At 43.7% G+C, this 20,580-nt stretch overlaps 2 protein-coding genes and 1 non-coding gene across 9 annotated transcripts in view; 2 read left to right on the forward strand and 1 right to left on the reverse strand.

Moving 5' to 3' along the window:
- Positions 1-216: 216 nt before the first annotated feature.
- On the forward strand, positions 217-9,365 carry TRO (trophinin). The gene is given in 11 exon segments (XM_049107416.1): positions 217-261; positions 2,986-3,090; positions 3,206-3,239; positions 3,242-3,265; positions 3,522-3,601; positions 4,495-4,586; positions 5,290-5,369; positions 5,463-5,505; positions 5,916-5,978; positions 6,538-6,649; positions 7,425-9,365. Coding segments are annotated over 11 exon segments (2,514 nt in total). The 3' UTR covers positions 9,261-9,365.
- On the forward strand, positions 6,179-6,307 carry LOC112673304 (small nucleolar RNA SNORA11). Its single transcript, XR_003144727.1, has one exon. It is a non-coding gene; the product is annotated as a small nucleolar RNA SNORA11 (small nucleolar RNA).
- A 1,718-nt stretch (positions 9,366-11,083) lies between the features above and the next one.
- The window catches only part of PFKFB1 (6-phosphofructo-2-kinase/fructose-2,6-biphosphatase 1), a 73,847-nt gene continuing 64,350 nt past the window's right edge, over positions 11,084-20,580 (reverse strand). For all 7 annotated transcript variants that reach the window (XM_035712187.1, XM_025468520.2, XM_035712186.1 and 4 more), the window contains 4 exons: positions 15,783-15,912; positions 13,060-13,122; positions 11,737-11,801; positions 11,084-11,381 (listed from right to left, as the gene is read on the reverse strand). In XM_035712187.1, the coding sequence (XP_035568080.1) occupies positions 11,322-11,381; positions 11,737-11,801; positions 13,060-13,122; positions 15,783-15,912 (318 nt within the window). In that variant the 3' untranslated portion in view covers positions 11,084-11,321. The remainder of the gene's footprint in view (positions 11,382-11,736; positions 11,802-13,059; positions 13,123-15,782; positions 15,913-20,580) is intronic.

Genomic DNA, 20,580 nt, shown 5'->3' on the forward strand with positions numbered 1-20,580 from the left:
TGTGGTATCTCAGAGGCAAAGGAGCTAGGGTTTGGATAGGTGGTCTGGGTTTCTAGGTATGAGAACCCAACAGTTGAAGCGTTTGGGGGCCAAAGCTGGATAAACTCCCTCTTCCCTCAGGATAAGCGAGAGGTCTGGTGAATCTCCCTCTCCTCATTCTCCCCTAACTCAGGCCCCTTCGCCTCAGGCTTAGCTGTTACTCGGCCTTTCAGAAAAATGGATAGGAGAAATGACCGCAATTATAGGATTCTCCCATTCCAAGTGAGGCATCTCTATTCTCACCAGGCCATCTGCCCAGTCCTGAGTTCATTTACTGGTCTTGAGCCCCTTACTACTCTGTAGTTGAAGAATTTCCTAGCTTATCCTGTATCAGTCTTTCCCTGCAAGATGAAGGAGGAGAGAAAAACCTATCTGACTTTATCTTCTGCTCCCTCCCTTTTTCTTTATCCCCCCCTTCAATCACTGCTCAGAGGAAGAGGAGGCCTTTGTGGAAAGGGTGCACTGTAGGGAGGCCAGATGGTTCAGCAGATCATAATTCTAAGTGTGTAGGGCCCCCTTCTTTCCCCCTGGGAGCCTGGGGCTTCACTTCCCTCCAGATATACAGATTGAGACCACAGAAGAGGACAGTGTCTTGCTGATGCAATACCCTCTTGGCGGCAACCAAGGACTCTCTGGCCATGGACCTACCAGTTGCTGACCCGCCTAAGAAAAGCAAGATCAAGAATGCTCCCGTTAAGGCTGTTACAAAGACCATACGTGTTGCCCATACAGTCTCATCTGCCAATGTGATTGCCACTAACAAGCCTAAAGTAACTTTGCAGTCTTTATTTATTATTTTTTTAGTTTCTTTTTTTTATAAATTTATTTTTTATTGGTGTTCAATTTGCCAACATAGAGAATAACACCCAGTGCTCATCCCGTCAGGTGTCCACCTCAGTGCCCGTCACCCAGTCACCCCCACCTCCCGCCCACCTCCCCTTCCACCACCCCTAGTTCGTTTCCCAGAGTTAGGAGTCTCTCATGTTCTGTCTCCCTTTCTGATATTTCCCACTTATTTTCTCTCCTTTCCCCTTTATTCCCTTTCATTATTATTTATATTCCCCAAATGAATGAGACAATATAATGTTTGTCCTCCGATTGACTTATTTCACTCAGCATAATACCTTCCAGTTCCATTCACGTCGAAGTAAATGGTGGGTGTCTGTCGTTTCTAATGGCTGAGTAATATTCCATTGTATACATAAACCAATGAAACGCCGGGACACCTGCACCCCGATGTTTATAGCAGCAATGTCCACAATAGCCAAACTGTGGAAGGAGCCTCAGTGTCCACTGAAAGATGAATGGATAAACTTTGCAGTCTTTAAATCTGCCTATCATCCCCCAGATCAACCAGGCTTCAGCTACCACTGAAGCAGCCAATACTCAGGCTTCTGTAGTCACTGCTCAGCCTAAGAAAGCCAGTAAGACAAAGAGAATTACTGCTAAGACAACCCAAAGCTCCCAATCTCCAACTGGTAAGTAGAGTGTCACTACACAGATCAAGGCACTCTTGCAGGCTCTATACCAGACATCCTGCAGGCTATCCAGGTTTCAGTTAGCAGTGGGTCAGCCAACTCCCAGGTCTTGACAGCCTTCACTAAGCCTACGGAAGTTTCCAAAGCTAAGAAGGCTGCTGATAAGGCCATAACTAGTACTATTGATATCTCATTGGCTCCAACCACCACCCACTCAGCTACCACCCAAGGCCAACTTACTAATGAGGCAGCCACTACCCATGCCACAGCAGCTGGCATCAGATCTAATAAAACCTCCAAAGCGAAGAAGGCAACTGTTAAATACTGACACTGAACTCCTAAAGGCCCCGAATACTGACACTGAACTCCTAGAGGGCCCAAAATACTGACACTGAACTCCTAGAGGCCCCAAATACCAAGACAGCTACCAGGCAGACTGAGGCCTCAGCAGCAGCTATCTGGCCCCCAAAATTCAGGGGCAAGAAGGCTGCCAATAGAAGCCCAAATTCTGCCTATGAGGTCTCTCAGGCTCCATCTGCTGCTCAAATGGTCACAAACCAAGCCCTAGCAGCCACCTTTCAGGTCAAGAGAGGGTCCAGGGCTCATATGTCTGCCACTAAAGCACAGACAGCCGAAAGTCAGACTAAAATTGTTGACCAACGGGCCCAGGCCAAGATGGCCACTTTTAAGACTAACATAAGTGCTCTTGAGACTCAGGTTGCTGCTGCTGTCCAGGCCCTGGCAGATGACTACCTGGCCCAGTTGAGTCTCCACAACCAGGACCCAGGGCAAGAGGAACCAAAAGGTGAGATCTCTGACATCACCATTCTTAACTCTTCACTTCTTTTCCATTCCTATGCTCCTGGTTTGTTCATTTGTTCTATAAAAGTTTATTGAGACTTTTTGCTTTGAGCCAGTCCCTCTGTTTGGATAGGCTATGAGAGATGCTGAGAAGAACATGATACAGTTCCTGCTCCCTGACAATCCATGGATTGGTGGGGAAATAATACATCCATACACTTAGCTACAACCTGGTTATAATTCAACTTGTATTTACATAGTAGTTACCATGTGCTATGTTTTCTCTTACAGGTTGTGTCCTTATTTTTTGAAAGTAACTCCTACTATCTAGGGACCATAGATCCCAGTTTTATAGATGAAAAAACTGAGTCCCAGAGAGATGAAGTGATTTGTCCAAGGTATACAGCTAGCAAAATCAGTGGTGACCAAAATAAGAGGAGGAACCCCGGGTCCTGCCCTTGGGTTGCTTTTGTCCTGAAAGGGAAATGAAACTCCTGGCTAGAAGATAGTGAAGACAAATCTAGGACTTCTGACCGTCCAATCTGGCCAATTGGATGGTCAGAACCCACTATAGGAAGGGTTTGGGAGATTTTCAGGAGACGGTAGGGTAGGGAGACAGAGCCTTTCATCTGGTGACTCTAGACCTTCCTTCTTTTTGATGATGTAGTCAAAGCATCTGAATGGAGATGAGAGAGGTGGTAGTAATTACAGGTTGATCCCATGGGGCTGGAGGCCTCTGCCAGCCTGAAACGTGGCCATTTTGCAAGAAAGGGTAAGAATCCAATTCTGCCCAGTCTCTTTTCTTCTTTACCTTCCCTCTTTTCTGTCATTCTTCCAAGTTTTCTAAAAACATATTGAGTTCTCCCCATGTATTCCTCTTCTCCCAGGCAAATAAGTTGGTGAAATACCTGTTGGTTAAGGACCAAAGATCCCCATCAAGTGCTCAGGTAGAGTCATACCAACTCTCCTCCCTGAAATCTCCTCTCCACTCCCCTCCCTCCTCTGCTCTGGGGTAACCATTTACTTTTATAGCCTTTTTGTTCTCTCATATATCCTCCCTTACTCTTCACATTCTGATATGGCTGGCATCTCCCATTAGCACAGTTCAGGACTCAGACTGCACTGACCCCACAAGCTGGCAAAAGGGCTGCAGTTCTGTGGCCCCCGCACAGCCTGGCTGCTCCCACCTCTCCCTTCCTACAGACATGCTGAAGGATGTCATCCAAGAATATGATGAATATTTCCCAGAGATCATTGAATGAGCAAGCTACGCTCTGGAGAAAGTGAAGGGGCAGCCCTGGGGGATGGGCACAATGGGGAAGCCTTGACTCAACAAAGACATACATGACCCTTCTGGGATAGATCAAAGAGACTTTCTATTTTTTTAATAAATTTATTTTTTTATTGGTGTTCAATTTGTCAACATACAGAATAACACCCAGTGCTCATCCCGTCAAGTGCCCACCTCAGTGCCTGCCATCCAGTCACCCCCACCCCCCCACCCACCTCCCCTTCCACCACCCCTAGTTCGTTTCCCAGAGTTAGGAGTCTTTCATGTTCTGTCTCCCTTTCTGATATTTCCCACTTATTTTTTCTCTTTTCTCCTTTATTCCCTTTCACTATTTTTTCTCCTTTCTCCTTTATTCCCTTTCACTATTTTTTATATTCCCCAAATGAATGAGACTATATAATTTTCAAAGGGACTTTCTATCCCCATTACTATGCAGTTGGGCAAACGGTGGCATAAGTAGGAACATAGACTAGCCCAGGGTCACACTGAAAGCCAGTGGTAAAACACAGCTAGGGCTCAAACCTCCTTTTTTTTTTTTTTTTTTTTTTTTTTTGGGCTCAAACCTCCTAAGTTAGTTCTGTCTGATGCTGTCTGATGCTGGATGTGTCCTGTAATGCATTTTAGATGGTCACCTCTCCATTTCACTCTCCATTCTCTATCTCCCTAGATTCCCACTAATTACAAAGGTGATGCTGATAATAGTACATTTCTTACCTGTTTTCTGTAGTGGTGACCACTTAGCTAAGTGCTTTACCTGCATTATCTCACTGATTTCTCACATACACTCAAAACTCTAGCTACACAGGGAACTGTGGGATGCTCAGGAAGCTCACTGGTGCCTAGGTTGAATTTTGTGATCTCACAGGCTATATTTTTACTTGGCAGATGTTTTGAGTCAATCTGAAAGAAATTGATAAGCAAAGTAACTTGCATATTCTCATCAGCATTCAGGAATTCTCTGCAGGCATACTGGGAATGTAAGTTGGGAAAGGGCTGGGGTGGGAGGGAGGCTTTGCTTCTGTCTATGGCACTACCCCATCCCTGTCATCTCTCCCCATATCTCCTTGGAGAGGCAGAAAGTCAGGGCCTAAAAAGCCCCTGTTTAAGCTTCATCACATAGTTGGAACCCTGCAGATGGTAGTGGTACTTGATTATGATTGACTAAAGAGTATAGAAGCCTGGAGAAGTGCATTCCTACTGTCTTGTTTTCTGTTTATACAGAAGCTTTCAGGAAAAGCAGACCTGTTGTTGCCTGTCTCTTCCTACTGGCTTTGGTAGAGTGGTTCTTCCTGGTATGGGTGAATCATGATGCTTGAAGGATAGGAGCATCTCTGGGGCTGTACCTAGAATTCTCTTGGAGCAGGGGGGTCAGTTTGGGAGAGAAAGAAAGGACTCACATTAGCTGGGTGCCTAGGTTGTTTCAGGTTGATAGGCATTCTTCTATCCTTTTGGCAACCTGGGGCAGAGGAGCATTGGATTTTGCCATTCTACTTAACAGGAGACTGAGACTCAAGAGTCTAAGTGCCTTGCTCAGCGTCACATAGACCTTGAAGTATAGACTGGGAAGAATTCTGTCATGTGTGAGGAATCTGGGAGAGGGCAGCCTAGTGAGCTGGCTGATATGTTTTTTGCAGATGGCTGCTGGACATAAATCTTCTCTCTACCTTGTTATTTCCCTAGGGTTAAGGATTCGCCAAAGCTAGGTCTCCTCATGGTGCTCCTTAGCATCATCTTTATGAATGGAAATTGGTCCAGTGAGGGCGAGTGACTGGGCATGTAGCTGAATGGGTGGCCACAGTTGGAATTCCACATGTTCATTTTCTGTCCCTGTCTCCTCTTGCCTCCCTTTGCAGCTGTCATCTGGGAGGTGCTGCGCAAGCTGGGGCTGCGCCCTGGGTATGATTGGGCTCTCTCAGTGCTTGCTGTCCGTGTTGTTGTTTGGCAAGAGAGGATGGTCCCAGGATTGCATCAGCTTGGTGGTCTGGTGGTGTGGGAATGGGATGCTGGACTGGGTAGAGGGTCCAGGGTTCTGACCTGGGTGGACGGGTAAATGGTCCTGAACTCTCTGCACTTTCCCACCCCTATGTCATTCCAAACTGAGATAAAAGATAGAACTTTAGGGGCATTCCTGACAAAGAACCATCTGGCTTCAACTTACTGTTTCTAGTGACTGTGTGTTCACTACTTTTCTGGCTTCACTGGGACTGCTATATGTGCTAGAGAGGTCTCTTCCATGTTGAGAAACGCCTCTTCCCTCATATGGGAAGTTTTCTTCTCTGTTTATGGGTTATTTTTCCCATCGTCAGGGTGAGGCACTCTCTCTTTGGGGAAATAAGGAAGCTCATCCCAGACGAATTTGTGAAGCAGAAGTAAGTGGCATTTGGAGGCTTTGTCTGGCCCTGAAGTGTTCTGAGTGTGCTGCTCTGGTTCAGAAAGTGCTCAATCAGCTCTTTTATTACACTAGCTTTAGATGCAGTATGGGCATCCTATGCCCTAGAACTGAGTCTTGTCCACAATTCCCATGAGTGGACAGTTCCAGGATTGGGCTAGACTAAAGGCCAATTGCTTTGGGGTGTGCTCAGAGCAGGGTACCTGAAGAATGGCTCCTCTGTTTACAACACACCCAACAGGAACTTGGGCTTACTCCTCACAGGTTTCAAGGTACTTTGGCCTTCCTGTGACATCATGCCCTATACGTGCCTTCTATGAAGCATCAAGTGACAGCCTTGCACAAGTCCAAAAGGAAATGACTCAATATTGGAGACCAATGCCACAAACTGTGTTTGGGAGTGAGTGTAGGGAAGGAGGGTCTTAGAAATCCTTGTTGTAGGAGCTGAGTTTAGTATTTGAAGGGGCTTGCCACCTGGTACCATTGGTTGCACAATAGATTTGTTTGGTTAGAAGCAAGTTTCATTTCCATTCTCCAAGGTACCTGGAGTACAAGAGGGTCCCTAACAGCAGATCACCTGAATATGAATTCTGGGGCTTGCACTCTTACCATGAGACTAGCAAGATGAAAGTCCTCAAGTTTTCATGCAAGGTAATAGGAGAGCTTCCCTGACTTGTAATATTAAGGATACTGGATGTCCCTTGCTGGGGAAGACTATGTGCAAGGGTGGTCAGGTACAGGGCAGCCTGCAGTTAGTATATAAACATATGGAACTTCACTGATGTCTGAGAATGCTGCTGAACATAAAGTTTACATTGTTTCATTCTTTTTTCATACTTTGTGTTAGTCTTCTTGCATTGTCATAACAAAATACTACAGACTGGGTGACTTAAACAACAGAAATTTATTTTCTCACAGTTATGGAGGCTGAAAGCCCCAGATTAAGGTCCAGCAGGATCGGTTTCTGAAGAAACCTCTCCCTCTGGCTTGCAGATGAATATTTTCCTGCTGTGTTCTCACACAGTAGAGAAAGGGCCTTTTATAAAAACACTAATCTTATTTGACCAGGGCCTCACCATTATGACCTCATTTAACTCTACTTCCATTAAGGCCCAATCTCCAAATATAGTCACATTGGGAGCTGGTGCATTAACATATGAACTTGGGGGACACAAACATTCAATCCATAACATACTCTTTTATCATTTCCCATCTTCTCAGTGAGGTTAAGTAACTTGTCCAAAGTCACACAACACCTTAGTTATCAGAGCTGAAACTAGATCTCAGGACTGACCCATGATAGAGCCTCAGAAAACTAAGAATTAAAAAAAAATACTGCTGCTATTGGTTTTATACAAAGCCCATAGTATGTAATTAATACATAGTTACAAATGTTATTGTCCTTATATTATCATTCCCATTTCAGATGCAGAAGAAAGACATCAAAGACTGGGCTGCTTAGTACCAGGCGGTAGAGATGGAAGTGCAAGCTGCAGCTGTGGCTGTGGCTGAGGCTGAGGCAAGGGCTGAGGCAAGGGCTGAGGCAAGATCCCAGATGAGGATTGGAGAAGAAGCTGTGGCTGGGCCCTGGAATTGGGATGACATGGCTATCGACTGCCTAACAAAGGAAGAGTTAGGTGATAATGCTCAGTCCTGGAACAGATTTTAATTTGAAATTGAGACCAGAGCCCAAGAAAATGCCGAAGCCAGCACCAACATCGACTTCAACAGAGGAGCTAGTACCAGGGTTACCTTCAGTGATAATGCTAGCATTAGCTTCAGTGCTACGCCCAGACCCAGTGGTGGCTTTGGTGGCAGAGCTGGCATTAGCTTTGGTGGCACACCCAGGACCAGTTCCAGCTTCAGCAGTACAGCCAGCATTTGCATTAGTGGTATACCCAGCACTAGCACTAGTTTTGGTGGTGCAGCCAGTACCAGCTCTAGTTTCAACAGTGAAGCCTGCATTAGCTTTAGTGGCATACTTTGTACCAGTGCCATCTTTGGTGGTGGGGTCAGCTCTAGTTTCAGTGTCTCACTTAGCACCAGTCCCAGTTTCAGTGGTGGAGCCAGCTCTGGCTTTGGAGGCACACTCAGCACCACCACTGGCTTCAATGGTGCATTTACTACCAGTAGCAGATTTAGCAGTATGCCCAGAACCAGTTCAGTCTTTAGTGGTGCACTTAGCATCAGGACTGGATTTGGTGGCACATTGAGCACTAGTGTCTGCTTTGGTTTCTCTCCCAGCTCTGGTGCCAGCTTTGGTGGCACACTTAATACCAGTTTCTGCTTTGGTGGCTCTCCTAGCACCACCACTGGTTTTGATGGAGTACTCAGCACCAGTGTCCCCTTTGGTGGCTCTTCCAGCACCAGCACTGACTTTGGTGGTACACTAAGCACCAGCATCTGCTTTGGTGGCTCTTCCAGCACTGGTGCCAGCTTTGGTGGTTCATTCAGCACCAGTGCTGGTTTTAGCAGTGCTGTCAGCACTAGTGCTAGCTTTAGCAGTGCACCCAGCACCATCTCTGGCTTTGGCAGTATGTTCAGCACCAATGCTGACTTCAGTGGGGCGCTTAGCACCACTACTGACTCTGGCATTGCTCCCAGTACCAGCATTGGCTTTGGTGGAATTCCCAGCACCAGCCTCTGCTTTGGCAGTATGTCTAACACCAACCTATGCTTTGGTGGCCCTCCTAGCACTAGCACCTGCTTTAGTGGTGCTACCAGTGCTAGTTTTGGTGATGGATCCAGTACCGCTGCTGGTTTCATCTTTGGCAATGGGTTAAGCACCAATGCTGGATTTCGTGGTGGGCTGAGCACCAGTGCTGGCTTTCGTAGTGGACTAGGCACCAGTGCTATCTTCAGTAGTGAACTGAACACCAGTGCTGGCTTTGGTGGTGGACTGATCTCAAATGATGGCTTTGGTGATGGACTGGGCACCAACGCTGGTTTTAGCAGCACACTTGGCACAAGTGCTGGCTTTAGTGGTGGCCTCAGCATCAGTGATGGTTTTGGTGCTGGCCCTAATAACAGCTTCAACAGAGGACCAAGTACCATCATTGGCTTTGGCAGTGGTTCCAACACCAGCACTGGCTTTATTGGCGAACCCTGCACCAGCACCAGCTTCAATTGTGGACCCAGTTCTATCACTGGCTTCAGCAGTGGACCAAGCAGTAGTGCTGGCTTTGGCGGTGGACTGAGAAATGGTGCTGGCTTTAGTGGTGGAGCCACCAGACTTGGTGCCTGTAGCTTCTCTTATGGCTAGTGAGGTTTCAGGTAATTACAACATTTGCTCAGCCATGGCCCATGGGGATGGGCATAAGAACTGGGAAATGTTATAAGAAACCCCAAAGGGGGAGGTTTGGGTAGGGAGATGAGGACAATGAAGGAAGTATGAGGAAACAGTATATTTGGTGCTAAAATGTGTTCCTGTTTGGTGTTGTTTTTAGCTTTATTTCCCAGGTTTGCAGATACAGCTAATGAATTCCAGCAGTTCTTCCCAAGTAGCCAAGGTACATCCTTGGGATCTTTGTCCACACAGCAGTATAAACAGACATTATCAATCAGCTGAGGATGACACACTATGAAAAATCTGTTTGCAGATCCTGCTTTATTGTTTGCTTATTGTGTGTTATCATATTTTGGTATCAGAGTTACATTAAATTTGCAAAATGAATTGGAGTTTTTTATGTTTTTTAATGTGCTTGTTGTGAGTTATATTTCAGGTTCCTAGAAGAACTAGAGATCAGTGTAGCTCTTCAGAGAAGGGGGGGCTGCAGCTTTAGGCTAAAATAAAAATATTATTTCAATGGGATAGAGACCTGGAGAAAGTATAGCAGACAAGGGGATTATAGCTTGAATGAAGATATAGAGGGAAAGCCTGGAATAGAAGGCAGAGGGAGAGGGTTTTGGACAGTAAATATTGATCCATTTTGAGACATTTGTATAAGAATAGAGAGATAGGCTGTATAAGAATAGAGGTAGACACAAGAACAAGGGAGGGTTTTCTTGAGATAGGAAAGAGAGATCTGAACATGTTGCAGAGTGTAGGGGCAAAAGCCAATAAAGGAGATAGATATTCTATAATAGTCAAGAATGGACTGAAGTAGCCCATGCCTGACAAGGTGGGATGGGATAGAGTGCCAGGGAATAGAGGGTGACCCTGACTTTGAATAGGATTTAAGGGTGGCTGTGGAAGCAGATAAATGTAGGTTTGTTTCAAACAGTAGATCTTCCCAAAAAAGGTGATATGAAAAAGGTGATACAAGGTTTGGGGCTTGCTGGTGGCTATGATGGAAGAACAAAGGAATCAAGGCAGTGAGTACATGAGTCTGTCTCTTTATCCCTGCGTTGCTGATACCTCGGTGCATGAAGAGTGGCTAAAGAAATGGAACATAGGATTCAAGCTGTCTAAGGATGGAGGAACAATGAGGAGGAAAAGATGATAGATTGGAAGACAATTGAGGAATCAAAGGATTATACTCTTGATGCAGTACAAGAACAAATCTTGTTCATTCAGGAAATACTATACACATGCCTACTATGTGGGAGGCATGTTTCTAGGGATCCTGCAGATGACACAGAGAGTTGTAAGGACTGGGGGCCAGTGGTCAGATAGTGAGATCCTTGTATTAAAGAAGTCATACTGGGTGTGGGGTGTCTAGATGGTCTATAGAGTAGATGGCTAAGGGGAAAATGATCATTGTTTTGAGGGGTCAGGGGACTTGGAGGGCAGATTATTATTTGGATCATTTGTATGGACAGTGAAATCATTCAGGATGGCAGCAGGAGTTGGAGAAGAGAGGAACACTGTGGTCTAGTTACAAATTCTTCTGAGTGTAGGAATGAAGGTGTCAGGTCCTCAGCTATGCTGCCCACCAAGAAATGAGGCCATAGGTCCTCACAGAGACATATCTCCTCCCTCACTTTTAGAGTTGCTACCCCAGAACCCTTCCCTCCAGTAAGCCCTCATCCATTCCACACCCCACAACACCAGAGGCACTTCACAAGGTTGGGATCTTAAGAAGATCTTGTGGGGGAAACCTCACAATGCCTTCCTCTCCCCTTTTGTAAGCAGCAAGAGAAGTCTTTATTATTAATAAGGATTTATTAACTTAGAAAAAGTTTCATTCAGAGCTAGACACCTCCTTGGTTGTAGCTAGAAATCAAGATGTGTTTCGAAGCTGCTGAGGGCTTCTTCACTGGAAGCAAGGCTCTTTCAGTGAGGCCAAGTCCAGGGTCTTAAGGTAAAGGAAGTACAAGGACAGCAGCTCTTAAAAGGTGTGAGACAATGAGAGCAAAGGCAGTTTCACTTCTTGGAAAGGGCTCAATAGTGGGCAGGGACAGTGTCCAGGGCTTCTTCAGGTTCTCGGGTGATGTCCACATTCTGAGAGGAGAGAGCCCAGGATTAATAGGAAGGAGCCAGCACTGTAGAGCCCCAGCCCCTTCCCCGCCTCTTGTTCTCACTGCCAGGCTCTCCTCCTTCAGCCAGGCCTTGATCGTTACATTTTTCTCAGGCAAGCCTCTGGGGAATCTCAACTTGAGGACTTTCGGGTAGGCATTGCTGTAGCCCTGCATCTCAATGGCACTTCAGGCCTGGGCCACAGTTCCTGCATTTTTTGGTGCTGGTTATTCTACCTGTTGGTACGAGACACTCAAGCTCTGTGGGATTGGGCCAGCCTTTCTGTGCAGGTGGGTGCTTTCACCATGTGCCAACTTAGGCCACAGAGCCCCTCACCTACCTCAGGTTTCTCCCGGTGCGTGTTTACGGCTTCCACGTTCAGGTAGATGGACTCCACTTTGCAGCCTCAGAAAAGAACAGCCAGTCCATCCATAAGCCCCCAAGGTAAGCACAAATCTTCCCCAAGGTGTCATTCACTCCCTCACTTATCACTACCTATACCCCCAGCCCCACACCATGTAGATTGTGACTGCTCTGCAGGACAGGGAATGTAGATCTGCTGAGTGATGTATGGGGAAGACACCAGATCTAAGAGAAGCCAATGAGGTATCTTCTCAGCTGCCCCTAATAGTCTCAGAGTTCTCTGAGCCTCAGTTGCTCAAATGGGAATAGGAAGGAGATGAGAATAGATGATCTCTAAGGATTCCCCCCAAGTCTTGTGCTCTGTGAGACAGCAATCTAATGTATATAATAGTGGTAGAGCCCTATAGATCTTCTAAGCTGTGTTAAGTGCTGAAGTGGTGGAAAAGCCTTAGAGCTACTGCCTTGGGACAATGAGTCCCAGGTAAAATTTATTTAGAGGACAGGGATGCCTGGGTGGCTCAGTGGTTGAGCCTTTGCCTTCGTCTCAGGGCATGATCCTGGGTCTGGGGATGGAGTCCAGCATTGGGCTTCCTGCAAGGAGCCGCCTGCTTCTTCCTCTGACTGTGTCTCTGCCTCTCTCTCTGTCTCTCATGAATAAATAAATAAAATCTTAAAAAAAACTTATTTAGAGGACAAAAATGGTTATGGCATCAACAGAGGTCTGGAAGTTCACAAGGGAGTTCTGGGAGCCTGAAGATAAAGGAGAGTGGTATCACTGGGGCCTGGGGCTGGCAGAGGAAGCCCAATGCCTATGGAAGTCCCTCTTAGCTCCAGCCCTGTGGACCACAACTTACTCTGGGCTTCAGCACACTGTCTTTCATATTCATACCTTAGAAGATATTTGAGTCTGTCTCTTCCCTGCTTATGAATATTTCATAGCAAACTAATGTCTCAAGAAAGAGTCTAAATTGACCAGACCAATCTTTGAGCTCTTTCTTTGATCTGGCCCTGACTTACACTAATTCCTCTGTCCCCTTCATGCACCTTCTCTTTTACAGCTTAGTGTTCCATGCTTGGTGCTTTGATAGAGCCAAAGAGAGTTGAGGGCAGCTTTTGGATTTAGAGGCCATCCTAGTTCTTCCCTGTTTTCATCCTATTATTGCCAATTCTTATTTCACCAGGACTTACAATTATCCACCCCAGAAACTACCCCCATTACTCTCTTGGGCAAATGGTATACACTGGAAGCATGCTCATGCCTTCTATGTGTCTTTCCACAGATGAGGGTGGAGGCACTCACCATAAGCCACAGGTGTGAGTTTAAGCACTGTGTGCAAAGGACACTTGAGATATGGCAGCTCATCTGGAAAGGAGGATAAAGTAGCCATCAGAGAAAGGGTACTGGGGAGGGTACCATTCCTCAGGCCTCCTCTGCCATACCCCTTTCCTTATGGTCAGCTTCATTAGGGTTACACTCCCCCACTCTGTAAGCAGTGCTGAGAGCAGGGTGGGTAGTAAGGAAGAATGCAGAAGGGTGTCCTCTAGAGCAGAAAGGAAGGAGGACCTTGGGGAACGTGGAAAGACTGTGAGTTCCCCAGGAAGGACAGGATGGTCATCTGGGATGTGGCCTATCTCTTCTTCACTCACAGGGCAAACATGAAACCAAGGCAGACCTTCCTCCTGCCCTCCGCCTCAGGCCTTCCACAGGCTCTTTTAGTATGAAGGCCCACAACTTTGTCTTGGCAAGTATTTTCTGAGACCTTGCTATGTACCAGGGCCCTTGAATAGGTGTACATGTACTTTGGCAGCTCCCACAATTTTCTCTCCAGCCCAGGCCTGCATTCTCTGACTCTTCTCACACTTGTCAATAGGCATTTCTCTATTCACTTGTTTCCAGTTGTTGACTGTTTATTATTCATAAAGTTGTTTTGAATATTCACATACCATTTATTAAATGAGCCTAGGTTTTCATTTATTAGACATCTCTGAGAGGAGGAAATGATCAGGCCCATTCCATGGATGAAGAACTAAGGCTCTGAGAGGACACTTGTCCCATGTCACAGTCAGGAAGCAGCAGCACTGGGACTTGAACCTAAGACCCTCTGAGGCTAAATGCATGCTATGCCCCCTGCAGCCAGCTGCCACTGCCTTGGAGGGGCTCATAGGGTTGTGGGAGTGACACTCCCAGCTCTCACTACTCTCCAACATCAGCCCTCTCACCCACCCAGAGTGCCCTTACCACTTCCCATCTTCCTTCAATGAGCCAGAACCAAACCTCACATGGCTTCCCTGCCCTCAAGGTTCATCCTGGGCTTTTAAGGCTGCCACTACATTCCTGGCTTCCTGAGACATCAGGTTTGGCGATATCCTGGGCATCCATCCTGCTCCTCCTCATCATCTTTGTCATCATAATTGTCAGGCCCTGGGGGCCCAGTGCTTTGGGTACAAGATCTCATTCTATCTTTGCCAATACTCTACAGGGGTTACTGATCCACATGGCACACATAACAAAATGGACTCAGAGAAGGCAAGTGACTTGCCTGAGGTCTCTGACTTAGCTCTGCCACCACCTGGACAAGTAACCTTGGCCCAGCCTTTTCTTTCTCTGGCCCTCAGAGTTCCTACCTCTCCCAGCACAAAATTGGGTTAGATGTACTCTGAGGGTGCCCCAGCTCTGAGGTCCTATGGGTCTGCTTTCCCTGTCACATCATCTCTCTGGGATCCAAGTGTTTCCTCACTGACTAATAGGGGTAAAAACATGTACCCAGCACTGCCTGGGCCAGCTCTCAGGGCAACTGGGAGCAGCTGGTGTCACCTGTGCATGAATAATCAGGAAGTGTTTAAAGCGGTGTGAGAATAGCAGGTACATGTGCTCTTCCTTCAATCTACGCATATCTGTGAGGGAAGTCCTCTGGAAAGTACATGAGATTGACACCCCTCCCTTATTCTCTGAGCCCTGTAACCTTGGGCAAGTTCCTTCATCTCTCAGAGCCTCCATTTCCTCATCTGCACAGTCGGGGTTACAGTGCTTGCCTCACAGTCTCAAAGATAGTACTGAGCAATAGAGATGGGAAGTTATCAGAAATTTAGTAGCACAAGAACCCTCACCCCAAACCCATCACCTTTTCCAGTGAGGAGATTGAGGACCAGGCAGAAGAAATAACTTGTCCAATGTCAAGTTCTCAAGTTCCCTGGGTTTCATTTTGGATGACTCCATATCCAAATACTCTTTATTTGGAAACTAGCATAGTACAGAAGATTCAAGTCTGCAGGACATTGCACAATATAACTTTGAAATATAAATTTGCAAGGTCCATACATACCCTCACAGTATCCTGGAGGTGCCAATACTTCAGCATCCACATCAGAAATGAACTATCATGCCAAAGAGTGACATAACAGTCCTTTGCCAGGTTCCCTGCCCTAGGTTGCAGTTCAGTATATGTTGTCAGCCTATAGATACTTTGTAAACTACAATATCTAGATATCTTTTAAGAAAGAAATCATCATTTAAAAAATAAAATTAAAATATCACTATCTTGGGAGAAATCATCCCCACGGCAAAGGCAGAAGCCTATAATCAGGGTCAGGAGGCAACAAAAAGTCCCATTACCACCTGATGACAGCATGTTTCAGAAAAGTACCCTCAGCCTTTTCAGGTTGATACATACTGTTAAGGCTGGCTTTGAAAACATTAACTCAGAATAATACTAATATTAGTAACAGCAACTAACACCTATATAGCCCATACTGTGTGTCATGCACTGTCCTAAGCTCTTTACATATGTTAATTTATTTAAACATCATTATTGTTCTCCCCATTTTACAGATGAGGAAATTGAGGCCAGAGAGGCTTAAGTAATTTGCCAAAGCTAGTATGTGACAGAGCAAGAATTTGAACTCAAGAATTTTTGTTCTAGATGCTGTGCTCTTAGCTACTAAGATATAAACTACAGACAGCTGGTGTCAGGATCCCAAATCTTATCCAGCTTCCTGTGCCAGGAACAGAGAGGAGTGCGGTACCTGAGCTCTTATCCAGGAAGTAGGCAAGGAGGCATCGCATGACAGCCTGGTGGCAGATCACCAGTACATTTTCCTGCCGTTCTAGCTCCATTATAACTGGCTCCAGACGCTGAACCAGATCTTCATAGGACTAAGAATAACAGAAATTTTGGGTAAAAAAAGGTAGATGAGGAGATTTGCTCAGAAAACAACTCAGGACTAGGAATCAGGAAAAGTTGGTTCTGGCACAGCTCAGTTTTTGACCCAGTAGTATAATGTTAAGTCATGCAATTCATTTTTAGTGTCTTAGTTTTTCATCTACTAAATGGGAGCATTCAATACAGTGGACTAAATAACAACAATAATAAAACTTCTCAATATAAAATTCCTGGAAAAGCTAGATAAAATAAATGTTTGGCCTGCCGTACTCTCAAAAAAATAAAAGAAACATGAATGTAGGGTTCCAAAATGGAGAAAAACTTGGAAAAAAATAAAGATAGAGAGAGGTAAGTGGATGTTGCCTTGGGGGGCATTTATCAATTACAGTAAATGAGAGGCTTGAGATTTTAAAACCTTATAGAGACAGAAGGCAATACCTTAGATGTTTGCAAGGTGGAGAATTGGGACTGAACTTTTCACACAAATCTGAGACCCTCAAAGGGCTACATCCTTAGAAGTGTAAACTAGAAGAAATATATATCCACAGGCAAAAGGAAACAATGACATTTATCTGCCTCTGCTTACTCAGTGGAAAAATAGGAAAATCTTCCTATAATAATACATTAACCACAAGCCTACCATCAGGTGGGTTTGTGGTTCAGATTTACAATATTCATGTGTTTTAGAAAATGCTAAGATGAGGGTTTAATAAAAAGCAATTTTAATCATTAGTTACCAGAAGTGTCTGGAAGAAGCAAAGGGAAATTATCTCTGGATCCTCTCAACTTATTCTGTGCAGAATTCTTATATACAAAATTTACCAAACTGTAAATCACATAACATGCAAGGGAAATAAGCTATCACAAGTGAAAATAAACAGAAACAATGAGAGGAGAACCTTAAAAACTTAAGATAAAGGATCCACAATATAAAATAAATATGTTTGAAATTTATAAAGAAATAAAAGATGGAATAATAATCTGAGGAAGAAGTACAATGCTATTAAATATATGATGTAGATTTGAAATAAACATAATAGAATTTGTATAAATGAAAAATACATTTATTAAAATTGAAAACTAAATGGATTGAGTAAACAAAAGTTTAGATACAACTTAGGAAATAGTGATTTGGAAGATAGAGCTGAAGAAATTACTCAGAAGGCAGCAAAGACATAAAAAATAAGAAGTTAGGAAACATGAAAAAAGGATAAAGACAGAATGTCTGAGGGTTTCTAGAATTGAGGAAGAATCCCAATTCTCAAATTTAGGAAGTCTAACTAATCATAAGCAAAATAAATGAAAAAAATGTTCAGATATATCTGAGTGGAACATAAAAGCAATGAAGATAAAAGATCTTAATAGCAGTCTTAGGGAAGGTAAACAACAATTAGATTGACTATAGACTTCTTAGTCACATTAGAAGCCAGACGGCAATGATGGTGGGGGAGGAGTTAAGATGGTGGTGAAGTACAGGGACCATGGGCTTTCCTCATTCCTTGAACACAGATTTATGGAGGTCAGATCCCTTGGGACACCCAAGGAACTGATTTGAGTATTGGAAGAAAGATTTCTACAGTTGGAGGGAGATAGTATGACAGGTTTATTTCAACAAAAACAACAACAACAAAAATCAAAGCATACCTAAAGGTTCAAATGTTCCCCACTGCAAACAAGGAGGAACTCTGCAGAGGACTGACCAGCAGTAAAGGACAGCCAAAACATCAGAGTGCACACAGCATATATCAGAAACACTTTCTGAAGTGCCAAGCCCTGGACATTGTATGACCGCTTTTTAAATATAGCATTACTCTCAGGTGCAGGAAACAAAACAAGCTTTCATAACACACGAAAGACAGAAATGTAACCAAAATGACAAGATGGAGGAGCTCTCCTCAAAACAAAGTTCAAGAAGAAATTACAGCCAGGGACTTACTAAAAACAGATGTAGGCAATATATCTGAACAAGAATTTAGAACGCTCATGCTCATAATATTACTAGCTGGGCTTGAAAAAAAAGCATAGAAGACACAAGAGAAATCCTTGCTACAGAGACAAAGGACCTAAAAACTAGTCAAGCTGAAATGAAAAATGCTATAACTGAGATGCAAAACAGACTGGATATAATCACAAAGAGGATTGAAGAAGCAGAGGAAAGAATAGGTGATATAAAAGATACAATTATGGAAAATAATGAAGCTAAAAAAAAGGCAAAGAAAACTAGTAGATCATAAAGCTGTGGCTGGGCCCTGGAATTGGGATGACATGGCTATCGACTGCCTAACAAGGGAAGAGTTAGGTGATAATGCTCAGTCCTGGAACAGATTTTCATCATAAAGGTAGACTTAGGGAACTCAGCATTTCCAAATAGCACAAGAATATTTGTATTATAGGAGTCACAGAAGAAGAGTGGGAAAAGGGTGCAAAAGGTTAATTTGAACAAATTATAGCTGAGAACTTCCCTAATCTGGGGAAGGAAACAAGCACTTGAGCACAAGAGGCACAGAGAACTCCCCTCAAAATCAACAAAAACAGGTTGACACCATGACATATTATAGTGAAACTTACAAAATACAAAGACAGATAATTCTGAAAGCAGTAAGGGGCTGAGTTAATAACAAAATTTTAAAAAACCTCATTGATAATAATACAATAATAGTAGGGGATTTTAACACCCCACTCTCAACAATGGAAAGATCATCTGAACAGAGATCAGCAAGGAAACAAGGGATTTGAATGGCACAGTGGACCAGATGGACTTCACAGATACATTGATAGTATTTAACTCTAAAACAGCAGAATACATATTCCGTTCAAGTGCACGTGGAACATTCTTGAGAATAGACCTCATACTGGGAAACAAATCAGGCCTCAACTGGTACAAAAATTTTGAGATAATACCATGTATATTTTCAGACCACAATGCTATGAAGCCTAAAGTCAATAACACAAAAAAAACTTGAAAGGGCCACAAACACAGGGAGGCTAAGAATATCCTACTATAGAATGAACGAGTTACCAGGAAAGTAAAGAGGAATTAAAAAAAATACATGTATACAATGGAATATTACTCAGCCATTAGAAATGACAAATACCCACCATTTGTTTCAACGTGGATGGAACTGGAGGGTATTATGCTGAGTGAAATAAGTCAATAGGAGAAGGACAAACATTATATGGTCTCATTCATTTTGGGAATATAAATAATAGTGAAAGGGAATAGAAGGGAAGAGAGAAGAAATGGGTAGGAAATATCAGAAAGGGAGACAGAACATGAAGACTCCTAACTCTGGGAAACGAACTAGGGGTGGTGGAAAAGGAGGAGGGCGGGGGTGGGGGTGAATGGGTGACAGGCACTGAGGGGGGCACTTGACGGGATGAGCACTGGGTGTTATTCTGTATGTTGGCAAATTGAACACCAATAAAAAATAAATTTATAAAAAATAAAAAATAAAAATAAATAAAAACAAAAAAAATACATGTAAGCAAAAGAAAATGAAAACACCAGGGGAATTCTACCAAACATTTAAAGAAGAAATAATAACAATTCTACTGAAGCTGTTTCAAAGGATAGAATTGAACAAAAACTTCTAAACTCCTTCAATGAGGCCAGTATTACCTTGACCCTAAAACAAGACAAAGACCTGATCAAAAAGAATTACAGATCAATATTCCTGATGAACATGGATATCAAAATACTCACTAAGAATATTTACTACGACCAAGTGGGATGTATTCCTGGGATGCAAGTGTGGCTCAACACTGACAAATCAATCATTGTGATAGATCACATTAAAGAAAGAAAAGACAAGAAACATGTGATCCTCTCAATTGATGCAGGAAAAGTATTTGACAAAATACCGCATCTTTTCTTCATTAAAACTCTTCAAAATGTAGGGATAGAGAAAACATACCTCAATATCATAAAAGCCATCTACAAAAAGCCCATAGCAAAAATAATTCTCAATGGGGAAAAACTGAGAGATTTTTCCCTAAGGTCAGGAACACGACAGGGATGCCCACTCTCACTACTGTCGTCCAACATAGTACTAGAAGTCCTACCGCCAGCAATCAGACAAAAAAAGATATAAAAGGCATTCAAATTGGCAAAGAAGAAGTCAAACTCTCACTCTTTGTAGATGACATGATATTGTATGTGGATAACCCAAAAGACATACCCCAAAGTTGGTAGAACTCAAACAGCAACTCAGCAACATGGCAGGATACAAAATTAATACACAGAAATCAGTGGCATTTCTATACACTAACAATGAGACTGAAGAAAGAGAAATTAAGGAATCAATCCAATTTACAATTGCACCAAAAATCATAAGATACCTTGCAATAAACCTAACCAAAGAGGTAAAGGATCTGTTCTCTAAAAACTACAGAGCACTAATGAAAGACATTGAGGAAGATGCAAAGAGATGGAAAAAACATTTCAAGTTCATGGATTGGAAGAATAAATATTGTTAAAATGTCTATACTCTCCAGAGAAATCCACATTCAATGCAATCTCTATCAAAATATCATGGACTTTTTTTTTTTGCAGAGTTGGAACAAGTAATCTGAAGATTTACATGGAACCAGAAAAGACCCTGAATAGTCACAGCAATGTTGAAAAAGAAAACTGAAACTGGGGGGGTATCACAAAGCTACAT

The sequence above is a fragment of the Canis lupus genome, chromosome X, assembly GCF_003254725.2.
Source record: "Canis lupus dingo isolate Sandy chromosome X, ASM325472v2, whole genome shotgun sequence".
Taxonomy (NCBI): Eukaryota; Metazoa; Chordata; class Mammalia; order Carnivora; family Canidae; genus Canis; species Canis lupus.